This window comes from Debaryomyces hansenii, assembly GCF_000006445.2.
Source record: "Debaryomyces hansenii CBS767 chromosome G complete sequence".
NCBI classification, from domain to species: Eukaryota; Fungi; Ascomycota; class Pichiomycetes; order Serinales; family Debaryomycetaceae; genus Debaryomyces; species Debaryomyces hansenii.
The window spans coordinates 1,483,850-1,496,629 of NC_006049.2; the positions used below are offsets into that span (position 1 = coordinate 1,483,850).

At 36.4% G+C, this 12,780-nt stretch overlaps 8 protein-coding genes across 8 annotated transcripts; 2 read left to right on the forward strand and 6 right to left on the reverse strand. All coding sequences in view use genetic code 12, as the record gives it.

Annotated features, from left to right (window-relative positions):
* Positions 1-414: 414 nt before the first annotated feature.
* DEHA2G18282g (DEHA2G18282p) lies at positions 415-2,220 on the forward strand (the record flags this gene model as incomplete). Its single annotated transcript, XM_462335.1, has 1 exon — positions 415-2,220. One exon carries the CDS (start codon positions 415-417, stop codon positions 2,218-2,220), a length of 1,806 nt encoding a protein of 601 aa, XP_462335.2.
* Positions 2,221-2,320: 100 nt separating this feature from the next.
* On the reverse strand, positions 2,321-3,424 carry DEHA2G18304g (DEHA2G18304p; the record flags this gene model as incomplete). The annotated part of the gene is made up of 1 exon (XM_462336.1): positions 2,321-3,424. The coding sequence occupies one exon, from the start codon at positions 3,422-3,424 to the stop codon at positions 2,321-2,323; it is 1,104 nt and encodes a 367-aa protein (XP_462336.1).
* Positions 3,425-3,578: 154 nt separating this feature from the next.
* Positions 3,579-5,357, reverse strand: DEHA2G18326g (DEHA2G18326p; the record flags this gene model as incomplete). The annotated part of the gene is made up of 1 exon (XM_462337.1): positions 3,579-5,357. One exon carries the CDS (start codon positions 5,355-5,357, stop codon positions 3,579-3,581), a length of 1,779 nt encoding a protein of 592 aa, XP_462337.2.
* A 269-nt stretch (positions 5,358-5,626) lies between these two features.
* On the reverse strand, positions 5,627-7,396 carry DEHA2G18348g (DEHA2G18348p; the record flags this gene model as incomplete). Its single annotated transcript, XM_462338.1, has 1 exon — positions 5,627-7,396. The coding sequence occupies one exon, from the start codon at positions 7,394-7,396 to the stop codon at positions 5,627-5,629; it is 1,770 nt and encodes a 589-aa protein (XP_462338.2).
* Positions 7,397-7,616: 220 nt separating this feature from the next.
* Positions 7,617-8,999, reverse strand: DEHA2G18370g (DEHA2G18370p; the record flags this gene model as incomplete). The annotated part of the gene is made up of 1 exon (XM_462339.2): positions 7,617-8,999. One exon carries the CDS (start codon positions 8,997-8,999, stop codon positions 7,617-7,619), a length of 1,383 nt encoding a protein of 460 aa, XP_462339.2.
* Positions 9,000-9,168: 169 nt separating this feature from the next.
* On the reverse strand, positions 9,169-10,638 carry DEHA2G18392g (DEHA2G18392p; the record flags this gene model as incomplete). The annotated part of the gene is made up of 1 exon (XM_462340.2): positions 9,169-10,638. One exon carries the CDS (start codon positions 10,636-10,638, stop codon positions 9,169-9,171), a length of 1,470 nt encoding a protein of 489 aa, XP_462340.2.
* Positions 10,639-10,683: 45 nt separating this feature from the next.
* Positions 10,684-12,009, forward strand: DEHA2G18414g (DEHA2G18414p; the record flags this gene model as incomplete). Its single annotated transcript, XM_462341.1, has 1 exon — positions 10,684-12,009. The coding sequence occupies one exon, from the start codon at positions 10,684-10,686 to the stop codon at positions 12,007-12,009; it is 1,326 nt and encodes a 441-aa protein (XP_462341.1).
* Positions 12,010-12,118: 109 nt separating this feature from the next.
* On the reverse strand, positions 12,119-12,676 carry DEHA2G18436g (DEHA2G18436p; the record flags this gene model as incomplete). The annotated part of the gene is made up of 1 exon (XM_462342.1): positions 12,119-12,676. The coding sequence occupies one exon, from the start codon at positions 12,674-12,676 to the stop codon at positions 12,119-12,121; it is 558 nt and encodes a 185-aa protein (XP_462342.1).
* Between the last annotated feature and the right edge of the window lie 104 nt (positions 12,677-12,780).

A 12,780-nucleotide genomic window follows, 5' to 3' on the forward strand; every position in this document is an offset into this window, starting at 1 on the left:
TCAGCTTTCCAGATACGTATCTACTCAAAATTCATCTTTCGTTTGAGGATATGTCTTGGAGATATAAGATTTGATCTTTTTCTCTTTGACGCCCTGTTGTTTAACGGATTTTGTGAGATGCGTAGTTAAACATGGTTCAAAAAGCATACCGCTTCGGTACATACATGTCTGATAAGTATATGCTTTCATCGAATTGAACTATTATCAACATCAGTTTCTCCTATAGCCAATATCCCTTTTATTACACTTGGAAGGAATATTGACCTCATGTCTGGCACCGATGTCGTATTTTGCATTATGAGACATCATACGACATTTAAACTACATGCACAATAACTATTCAGTTCAAAGAAGAGAGACTAATTTTGATACTTCTTCATCTATTTTGATCAATATATATATCTATAATTTGATATGAGCCATCTGCCTGTAAAGAAAGAGGTGGTCGTTAAGAAGGAAGAAGCAGATGGGAGCTCTTCGCCAGCAATGTCGTCATCAAATGGTAAAAGTTCATCGGACCAAGGATGGCAAGACATCCCATTAAAATGTTGTACAAAAGAGGATATCAAAGACATTCGATACCACATAATGAAGTTTCAGTCTAAACAAAACGTGGATATCATTGAAAACTTCACGAAGCCGGTGAGGTTACATAGAAAGGATCCAAGAAATATCCAATTTCATTTGACAAGAGCGGAAGTAGATAAACGGAAGAGAGAAGAAGAAGAAGCGAAAATTGAGAAAGAAAAGCAAAAGCAGGAGTCAATTGAAGCTGCTGAAAAGGAAGCAATAGCGAATGGAGAAGATCCTAAGAATATCAACAGAGATGAGGTAGATATGTCTCAGGTGGCACCAGATGGAGGAGCTAGAAAGCTGAAAAAGAGCTTGTTCAAAAGAAAGACCAGGCAAATAAATCTAATGGATGATCAGAAAAGAAAACTAAGATATGAAGAATATTACCCGTGGGTTGTAGAAGATTACGATGGAAAAAACGTCTTTGTCGGGAACTATGAGGCGGGCTCGTCGGATACACAACAAGTGCTATTTGTTTTTGATAAGGATGGGTTTAAAATGGTGCCAGCAGAGAAGGTTTATAAGTTTACGCAAAGAAATAAGTACGCAACCTTGACACTAGAAGAGGCTGAAGCCAAAATGGAAAAAAATTCTTCTGTTCCAAGGTGGTTAATGAGACATATGGAAGATAACTCCGGGTTAGAAGGTGCCACAGCAGATCAAAGATTTAGACATAATGTAGGTTCTTCAAGAGATGGTAGTACTCTGGCCTCGTCTAATAATAGGGGAAGATTAAGAACCGTTTTGGGGGGTTCAACTTCAAACGAACGAGATTCTGATCATGATGATCTTGATTTCGACGAGGAGTTTGCTGATGATGAGGAAGCTCCAATAATGGATGGTGATGAAGAAGAGAACAAATTGTCTGAACAAAAGATTAAAAAGGAAATGTTAAAAGCAGCCCATTTTGATGGTCAATCTGATGCAGAAGTCGATGATGATGACTTAGATGACTTGTTTGAAACGGAGAAGTCTAGAAAGGTTGATAAAGAAGGTAAAAAGTTGCGTAAGGTGTTGAATAAAACAGAGGGTGGTGTATATGATAGTGATGATGATGATAAGTTAAACCCATACTTATCAAAGTCTGATTTAGAAAGTGACGATGAAAGTGACGATGATGCGGCTATTAAGAAGGAAGATGAGGATAGGTTACTAGATAATATAGATTCTGATAAGCCGGCGCAAAGATCATTTACTGCGCAAAATATTGGAGACGGATTTGTTCTTGTTAGAGCGCCTCCTTCATTCTTAAGTGGATTCCCAAATGGTGATTGGAACCCAAATGGTCGCAAAAGGCCAGCAGTGGCTAATAATGACCCTAGCAAGAAGGCAAAGTTTGATGATGGCAAGACGAAACTAAAGGTATCTATCAAAAAAGAAAACGGCAGTCCATCACCTTCATTACCTGGAAGTCCTATAAACGCAACGCTGGATGTGGATTTAACATCAGGAGGGCCTGATAATGTTTTAGTTACTGTGAAGGAAGTCTTAGATATTGTCAAGGATAATCCATTAACGACTAAGGAATTATTATTCGGTTTAAAGAATAGAGTTAATGCTCATAAAGATAATAAATTAAGGATTATTAGTATTGTTAAGCAGAATTTGAGGTTAGTTGACGGAAAATTAGTCTTGAAGGATGAATAATTGTTAGATTTATACGTTCGAAATTTAGTGTTCACGCTATATATACTCAAATATACGCTATAGTTGTATTGTATTAATATTACATAACCTTATTATCTATCTATAAGATCTCAACAACTTTATCGTCTTCATCGTCTTCATCGTCGCTACTTTCCTCTTGATCTTGATTTGCAGCATCATTGGACTCATCCCTCATCAACATTTGAACCAATCTATCACACAAATCAACAACCTCTTCTTCATTCTCCATAACTTTATGCATTTCTCTAATTAATGGATAAACTGATTTTTCTCTAAGATACTCTCTTGCTTCTCTAGTGGTGCATAATAACAATAATGATTCTAAATGAATACATATAAGTGCATTTACTGGGTCCCTCTTTTTATCAGATGGTAATAATTGCAATTCATCAGGTAAGTTAAACATATCATCTTCATCAAGTTCTTCAGGGCCAGCAAGTGGCAATAATATATATGGCAAAATATTTATTTTTTCATCAGTCAATAATTTCATATGTGGTTTTGAGTCGAATAATGAATTCTTAATAGTAGATGCAACACCTTCTCTTCTAATCTTAGAGTCATATTTCTCAGTAAATACCAACAACTTAGATATTGGCACAACTTCGTCGTAGGATTGTTCTGTGATAAAATATTCTCTACCTTGTAAAAATCTAGAAATATCAGCAAAGAAATAAGCCAAATAATCATAGTCTGCGTATTTATTCAAGGATCTGTCAAAGCCTTTCACGAAACAATCCATTAAGCAATCCATTGCTTTAGTTGATTTGAAGATTTTTTGTTGTTCCTCGTTGTGACTGATATCGAAGTCAAAAACTTTAGTAATGCTATCATTTTTAGCTAAGTTAGTCAATAAAATACACATTAAGTCAGCGTTGCTGTTCTTAGTGTTAATCACAGCAGAAACTAAAACTTTTAAAAATTCTTCATCTTCCACAATTAGATTTCTCATAGTTAAATCATCACACAAGTTGGCTAATATAGTCACAGACTGGCTAACTGTGGTCTTGCCTTCAGCTTGTGCTAATTTCTTTAAATCTTTTATAGCCTCATAATTATCGTAACTGAAAACTTGTTGATGAGCACCTTGTGAATAGCCAACCAAATTATCCAAGGCAATTTGAATTACCGCTGGTTGGGGTGAATGTAAAAACGATACTAATTCTTCTAACTCTGAAGGCATATTTTACTATATGTTAGTATATTGGTTATATCTAGCTTACAAATGCAATTTACAAAATCATCTACAAAAATTTTTCAGAATATATTTTAAATGTTGCGAGCCTGAGATATCAAGATATTGAGGTACTGAAAAATATTTGCAGCTTTAATTCATTCTAAAGCAAATCATCATCCAACTTATCAACAACTTGCAAATAATAATAATAAAAGGCAATAATGTGAAAATGACCATCAACTATTAATTTTTCATCTATCGAATGAATATTATCAGATATTGAAATTCCAGGAGTATACCTAAAAATATTTCTAGTTAAATTCCAATAAGACTTCGTATCCGTATTACCAGTACTAATGAAAGGTGATACTATGAATGTTTCATTTATGTCCAGAGATGCTAACTCCTCATATAAATATCTCAACGACCCTCCAAATGTGTTCCAAATTTTGTTATTTATAGGTGTTATTGGCGCAGGCTCAAGCAGACCGACTAACGAATAATTAAAATAACCTTTTGGAGTAAATTTCTTAATTTCCTCTCCGTTAAAAATTATACCCAAGTCAAACCTTTCTGCAATATTCTTGATATGATGTAAAACTTTATCAGTAGTTACTTCCACAGATTCTTCGAGTGCTATACGGTGATTGACTAAAACTGATGCATGCTCTGGCAAAGCATTTGATTTGGTTCCGCCCTGAACCATGTCAACCGCCTGAGAAGTGGTAACTAAATATTTTGTCGCCGGATCTTTAGACAAGTACTTCAATACCTCTTTATTTGCATCTACGTCGAGATGAGATTTCAATATGTTTTTTCTTAAAGTTTTGTCGACCGTTGAAGAATGTTCTGCAATGCACTGCAATTGGTTCAAAACAGGATTTGCATTAGTTATAATACTCGTGAATTGTTCATCTTCGATATCGGAGATTAGCTTGGCTAAAATACCAATCAGTGTATGTTCTGGTGGAACTGAGGAATGTCCTCCGGGGGTGAATAGGTCAATTACAGAATCTACATAACCCTTTTCCCCGGTCGCTGGCAAGATGAACTTCCTTCCCTCTATAGTCTCATATCCTTGTGTCCCTTCATCTATAATAGCATATATCGAATCACGGCCGTATTTTTTCTCTATATGCTTGTAAATCTCATGAGCTCCCGACCCAGAAGACTCTTCGTCGTAACCAAAAGCTAAAATTATAGTCCTCTCAGGGTCAAATTTATCTTCACTAAGGAGTAATTCAATCGTCTCTAATAAACCTATTAACAAGTTTTTACAATCGGATACACCACGGCCGTACAAATACTCCCCATCGTACACACCATCAAACGGTGGATACGTCCATTGGTTCATTGTTTTCGGGTCTACTGGAACAACGTCCATATGAGCTGCAAGCATGATTGGCTTTTTATCTGACGAACCCTCCCATGTATATACGAGACCAAATTTATTGACAGTTTCAACCTTTAATTTCTGATGGACTTCAGGAAACGCTTTCTTCAAAAATGTATGAAATTCTTCGAACTTCTTCCATCTAGGTTCCAATTCATAAAGTTTTTCATACGTTTCGGCAGAACTGGGATTAATCATATCATCATATACTTCTGTGGGGATCCTGATCGAGTCGACCAACTTTTTAAGCGATTCATTTTTAAAGTTGTTATCATGCAATATCCTTTGCAAAGTATCGTTGTTGTATAAATATTTCAATGGATCGACCTTTTCTACTATAGGACATAAAGAATCAGGATTGTGAGGATCATCTGGAGATGGTGGATTTAATAAACTTAATACATTCGATTTATTTGACAGGAAGAAAAGAAGGACGCTAATTATACCAACGATAATCAATGGTATGTTCCACTTATTTTTTCTTGAAATCGCAAGATCTCTTGGTTCTTTGTGCATAGGAAGTACCTTTTCAGTCAATTCTATCATCTTAAAGAGGATTATCTAGGTTAGGATTTAGGACGTCAATTTCTTATCTTAGTTTTATATAAAATCGATAAGGACCAAAATGCGAGCAACCAATGTCAAAATTTATGAAATTTACTCTAAATGAAATAAAATTGACTATATTCAATTATTTCTATTTCTTACCATAAGAAGATTTATTAAATAGAGACTATATATATTCGTATTATTCTAATTAGAAGCATCATTAATTAAAAAATACAGTCTCAATTGAGATTACCGAACATTTTCTATTAATTTGCAGCATTTGTCTTTGCCAGATATTCAGCTTGCTTGATCAAATTAGTACTGGCATCCATACGTGGTAACATGACTTCAACCATACGGATCTTAGTATTTTCTTCGAACTCTTTGTCTCTAAAAATATCTTCAGCTTCACCTATGGTAGAAATTCTAATAGCATCGTAATCCTCAGCACTAAATAACGGTAATAAATCCAAGTTTTTCCAAGGTTGAACGTCATTATAGGTGGCATTTTCACCATGAATTAATCTTTCAATAGTGTAGCCGTCGTTATTTAAAACAAACAAGTATGGCTTCGTGTTCCACTTTATCATGGTTGAGATTTCCTGAGCTGTCAATTGTAAAGAACCATCACCTATGAATAAAATGACTCTTTTGGCGGGGTCAATTTCTTCCGCCGCCATAACGGCTCCTAAAGTTGCACCAACTGTAAAACCAATCGAACCCCATAATACTTGCGAAATACCGGTGGTATTATTAGGAAATCTAGACTGCACGATACCGAACGCAGATGTACCAGTTTCAGTTATAATAATATCACCTTCTTTAAACCAAGATGACACTCTAGTCCACAACCATTCTTGAGTCAACTTGGAGTCTCTTGAAGCTGGAGTATTAATCAATTTGACTTTTGGAACCGGTTGTGGCTTATATTTTAAAGCAGCTTGTCCAACTTTCTTCAATAAATGTTGCAAAGCCTCTTTCATTTGAACACCTGGGAAAGTTGCCTGTCTAATTTTGGTGTAATCGGAATGAAACTCAACTATATTTTTTGTCTTATAACTGTATGAAAAGGATCCAGTATTGAAATCAGATAATAAAGAACCGATCGATAAAATCAAATCTGCATTTTCTACGGCTTCTTTAACTTCAGGGTGAGATAAGTTACCAACGTAAACACCTCCAAATCTGGACGAGACAGAATTACCGTAGTCTAACTTCTTCTTAACCTTTTCAATTGAGGATGGGTCGTCCTCTAATAAACCACCAACACCTCCTTCGTCAATTGTACCTTTTCCCATTGGCGTAGTAAAGACAGGAAATTGAGTGATTTCGACCAATTCCTTGGTTTCTTGCTTACAATTATGTCTTGAGGCACAAGCATCAACCAAAATGATTGGATTCTTACTTTCTTCGATCAATTTTAAAGTAAGTTCAACCGCCTCTTCTTCTGCTTCAGCATTGTTTGGCTTCAATGATAAATCAAGTGGCTTTTCTAATAAGGAAGAGGACACAGTCACATCAACTAAATTAGCTGGTATACCAAGATATACCGGTCTTTGATAAACATAAGCATCTCTTATACATCTGTCAATTTCAGCCGGTGCAGTTTCAGAATCTGATAAGAACGCAGTGGTATGACTGATATTCTTCGACATTCTGTGGAAGACAGTAAAGTCACCATTACCCAAAGTATGATGAAGCAACAATTGGTTAGCTTGAGATGAAATAGATGGAACACCAACAACATGTAATAACCCGACGTGTTCTGCGTAGGCACCTGCAACACCATTTACGGCACTCAATTCACCGACACCAAAAGTAGTGACAAGACAAGCAAGGCCCTTGATTCTAGAGTATCCATCAGCAGCATATGCGGCATTCAATTCGTTAGCATTACCTGCCCATCTCATACCTTCCACTTCATAGATTTTATCTAATAAGGTCAAATTAAAGTCTCCAGGCAACCCGAAAATAGTTGATACCTCTACTTGCTTGAGTCTTTCAAAAAGATATTTTCCTAAAGTAATATCGCTCATTGTTCTTTATATTAATATGATTATTATGTTTATTATACTGTTTAACATTTCCTTGAATTATATGCTGATCCAACCTCTTATATACTTTACAAGCCAGTTTGCAGCTAATTTATGACTGGCTGCGTGTGAACTTAATTATCCGAATCGCACGGTTTTTCCGTGAAATCGCATGATCGTAATCGCATTCAGCTAATTATTATTAATGGTCTGATATCCGTAACTAATCTATAAGTAGAGATCCGTCGTCATTCGATGCAAGATCTTGAGACAGTATTCCGTTATATTCCGTTCCCAAATTCTTTTCTGTTGTATCTAAATCAACACCATTTTTATGCACCATGTAGTTGTCATTATGAATGTTCCTACTATACCCGGGCAACCATCTGTAAGACTTATTTACTATCGGAAGCAACCCTCTACCGTAGTTTTTGAATAAGATAATTTCAATGGCGATGGTGGCAAATAACAAAACTAGGGTAATAACGCCGAATGTGACCAAAGACGACCTGCCAGGAAAATAGTCACCCGGCCTGATCGCTATTTGGTATGCAGAAGAATACTTAGTAAATAATCTTATTGTTTTGAACAATACATAAACACACCCACCTACGTATGTTATAATACTAACGGTTATTAGTATTTTAGACTCTCTTGTAGCTGCGACATCACTAAGGAATAATATGATCAAAGTCAAGGGTAATACACAAACGGTCAATATGAATTCCACCGAACTCTTTTCATTGATCATAATCACAATGAACTGAACCGTAAACCCTAAGAAGAAAAAGAAGTTGAATATTAATAGTGATCTGTGAATTTGGAATGTAGTGTACATTTTTTTGATTTTTAAGTCAGCACCAATTTTCTTATATCTAAACCATTTAACGTTTTTCTTCAATACCACAAATATCATGTATGCTTGCAAAACCAATGTAACACCAATGACAGCGATCGTAGCTATATTCATCGCCTGTGTGGCCCGTTTCCACCCCCTCTCTAACACTAGGCCAACGGTCTCGGAAATTTCACTGTACTGAATTCCCGTATATATTAACATGCATGCATAGAATCCACATAACATGGTCAATAACAACATGTTTTTGCTCTTTAGCCCTATTACGGTCAACAAAACTTGGTATATGGCTGCGAAGATGAAAAACGATAGATATATAGATATCTCAACGTACTTGGCAGGTCGATCCATCTTCTGCTTATGAATGTTAATAATGGCATACATATACAGCTCAAATGCCAAAATAAGAATGGCAGACACTATGGAAATACCCAAAAATATCAATGAAGACCGCTTGTACTTCTTTTCGTCGTCTCTGATACTATTATCCGAATATGAAAATGATGACCGAGATTCGAATTGCTTTAATGGTATATCAAGCTGTCCATTAGATTCCCTTGATACCGACCTATATATTGGATCGGGAACTTCCAATTCATTTTCAACATTAGCATATTTATAGAAGTCTTCTTCGGAAACATTATTGTGCAAATTATATTGTGGGAGTTCTAATTGAGAATTTGATATAAAACCAGCCTTCTTAGTCAGATCTAATCGGCTCATTAGGGAATACAGATTACCTTCGAACATAACACATTGGTTTATCAATAATATAACTTACTATATATAATGTCAATACTGTGGAGTTCTAAATGACTACAATATTAACCGATCATGAAATATTCGTTAAAAGCCGATAAGACATTGCCGCGTTTAAAACTTCTGCACACAAGACAAACGTTGATTTCTTAGTATTAATCTATAATAAGCCACTATAGTCATTTACTTGCTCTTCTACAATACCATCATCTTCTTCGTGCAAATTCAACCATGCGACATTCTCGAACTTATTGTCTTGTTTGGTTGAATCCACAAATTCATTGATCGAATCTTCGATGACCAATAGGCATATAGCATCATAGCCCCCTGCACCTGGAACCATCCCACCGAGACACCCTTTAATCTCGTTACAGTTATCCAAAAGAATAGTCTGGGATTGGGGTTCTATTTCTGCACCCGAGTAGGCGGTTAGATCTCTCAAATTTGATCTTATATTTTTGATGGCCTCGATCAAATTGACGAATGGGGCCAATTTGGGGTCGGTTTGCTGCAGATTGGATTCAAGTACAGCGACGCTTGTAGACTGTAAATATGCGAGAAAATCTTTGTAGGTTGCTGGTGTTTCAGTATAGAAGCGATGCAAGCTGGATAAGGCATCAATGAAGTCGAGATTCGCTTGGTTTAGACGTTTGTATAATTCAGAGCTCTGCAGAACATTCTCACTCTTCCACTTCAACACTCTGGACACCAACTTAGGTGTTTCGGACCCGCCCTTGATATCACCCATTAATAGTCTTATGCCTGGAGGTAAGGTACATCTAGTGTTATTGAATTCCCATTTGGACTCCACTAAGTTGACTAAGGCAGTGGCGTAGCTCTGCTTCAACTGTTCATCATTTTGAGAGTTAAAAAATCCGTGTTGAAACAATTCATTTATCAAGCCAGGATCGAATCTCCGATATATAATCGACCCATAGACTGCTGTAGCAACATCAAATCCAGAACCAATTTTCTTCTGCGCATAGCAGTGGGCTATTTGGGAGCAATTGTGGATTACATTTTGCAAGTTACCTATAGTACCGTCTTCAAAAGCAGATATCAACGCGGTAGTTACTACTGCTACCAACCCAGCAGAAGAACCTAATCCAGTTTTGGCCACGGCATTAATTGGTTTCGAATGGTACAAAAATTTCTTTGTCTTGTTGACCGATAATTTAGTCGTCGTGTCATGTTGTGAATGATAGCCTGGGTCTGAAAAAATGGTTATTTCAAGATTGAATTTTTCCTTTGGTTGAATATATGACAAAACAGTAAAAACCGTAGCCTCTAAAAACGGATTATTACGTTGTTTCACTTCTGTAGGAATCTTTACTAAATTTCCATTATCTACTTCGTATTTCCATTCACCCTCTTGGAATTGGGGGGAGCTTATAGTAATGGTTGACGATGGTACTTCATCTGAATCTCTATTTTTAACAATCGCATGCATTCTTGAAGAAAGCGCTGTCACATAAGCATTGTATATTGGTTCTAATACGAGGTATCCACCCGCCAAAAATGCTTTTCCAGGAGCAGTGAATGCTCTAGCAGTGTTATTCATTGGTGTAATGTTGATTGACTGAAAAATTAATTCATGATTTTTTTTAATCGCGTTAAATATATTATACATCTATCCTCAACGGCTTAATAAGAAGATCACTACGAGGTAACAAACATGGTTGAAGTAAGTGATGCAGAAGTTAGTAAACTTCAAAAAACCAAAACAATTGGTATTATTGGTTTAGGAGATATGGGATACTTGTATGCTAGAAGATTTAGTGAAGCAGGATGGAAAGTAGTTGGTTGTGATAGAGAAGATCTATTTGAAGAAACCAAAGCCAAATTTGCCAACGAGAACTTCGAGATATTGTTGAATGGGCATTATGTTTCTCGTATTTCAGATTATATTATCTATAGTGTCGAAGCTGAAAATATTAACAAAATTGTTTCGCTTTATGGACAGTCTACTAAGTTTGGTGCTACAGTTGGTGGTCAAACATCCTGTAAACAACCAGAGATCGAGGCGTTCGAGAAAAACTTACCTCCAGATACAGAAATAGTATCATTGCATTCGTTACATGGGCCAAATGTTAATACCACGGGTCAGCCCTTGGTGTTGATAAGGCATAGGGCCTCGGACGAAAGTTTCAGACTTGTAGAATGCTTGGTGTCTTGTTTGAGATCAAAAGTGGTTTATTTATCAGCAGAAAAACATGATAAGATTACTGCTGATACCCAGGCTGTGACACATGCAGCGTTCTTATCGATGGGTGTAGCATGGAAGTCAATTAATCAATACCCTTGGGAGACCCCAAGATGGGTAGGAGGAATGGAGAATGCAAAGATGAACATATCTTTAAGAATATTTTCCAATAAATGGCACGTATACGCGGGGTTGGCTATAACTAATCCGTCTGCTCATGAACAGATTGTTCAGTACTCACGTTCAGTGACCGAATTATACACATTAATGATCCAAGGCAAAAAAGATGAATTAAAAGCAAGAGTATTCAAAGCCAAAGAGAGCGTCTTTAGACATATATCTGATCACAACTTATTGTTGGACGATGATATTTTACAAAACTTCTCATTGAGCAAAGTACCACCAGGAGGAAAACAAGCAAACTCGCATCTATCTTTGTTGTCAATTGTGGACAGTTGGTTCAAATTAGACATAGTTCCATACGATCATATTATTTGTTCTACTCCATTGTTCAGAATATTTTTAGGGGTCACCGAATACTTATTTTGCACTCCAGGTTTATTAGACGAATGCATACAAGATGCAGTAGATGATGTAACTTTTAGACAAGATGACTTGGAATTCACAATCGCTGCTAGAACATGGGCCAGTATCATATCCTTTGAAAATTTTAAGCTTTATAAGAAAGAGTTCGAAGAAACGCAAGCATTCTTTCAGCCAATGCTCCAAGAAGCTAATGCGGTAGGAAATGAAATGATTAAAACTATATTGCAAAGAGTACAAGAAAGAGACGCCTGAAATTATTAAAAGATGCCGCCCATGACTTGTGTACGTACTATTTTTTTTTTTTCATTTTCTATTAAATAGATTTCTATTACGAAATATAATTAGATATGGATTATTAATATTATAATTGCTCATCCTTAATAACGTCCATCAACCAGTCTAACCCTTCAGTTAAACCCTCGCCCTTAATAGCACTAGAAGCGACAATACTCCAACTTCTATCCTTCAAATCGGTCAAATTGAGCGCCTGGGACACCTCTGCCGCCGTCATGGCCCCCGGTTGATCCTGCTTGTTAGCAAAGACCAATAATGCACTATCGAGTAATTCTTCTTCCTTCAACATCGTATGTAACTCCTTGCATGCAATATCAATACGCTCCTTATCGGTTGAATCAACCACGAATATCACCGCTGCCGTATTACTATAGTAGCATCTCCAATAAGGTCTTATGGATGTCTGGCCACCCAAGTCCCATATGTTCAATGTTAAATTCTTATATTTCAATGTTTCTACGTTGAATCCGATTGTAGGCTTAGTCGTAACTACTTCCCCCATCTGTAAACGATACAAAATCGTCGTTTTTCCGGCACCATCCAAGCCTAGGATCAAAATTCGGATTTCCTTATTTATTCCCCATAATTTACCAAATATATTGGTGAAACTGAAAACTTGTCCCATATTAATGTTTAATACCGACTTTTATATGTTTATGTTTTGTAAATTGACGTGTTTAGAATGTGTATAGACGATCAATACGTAAATCTCACTAAACAAGCACCAAA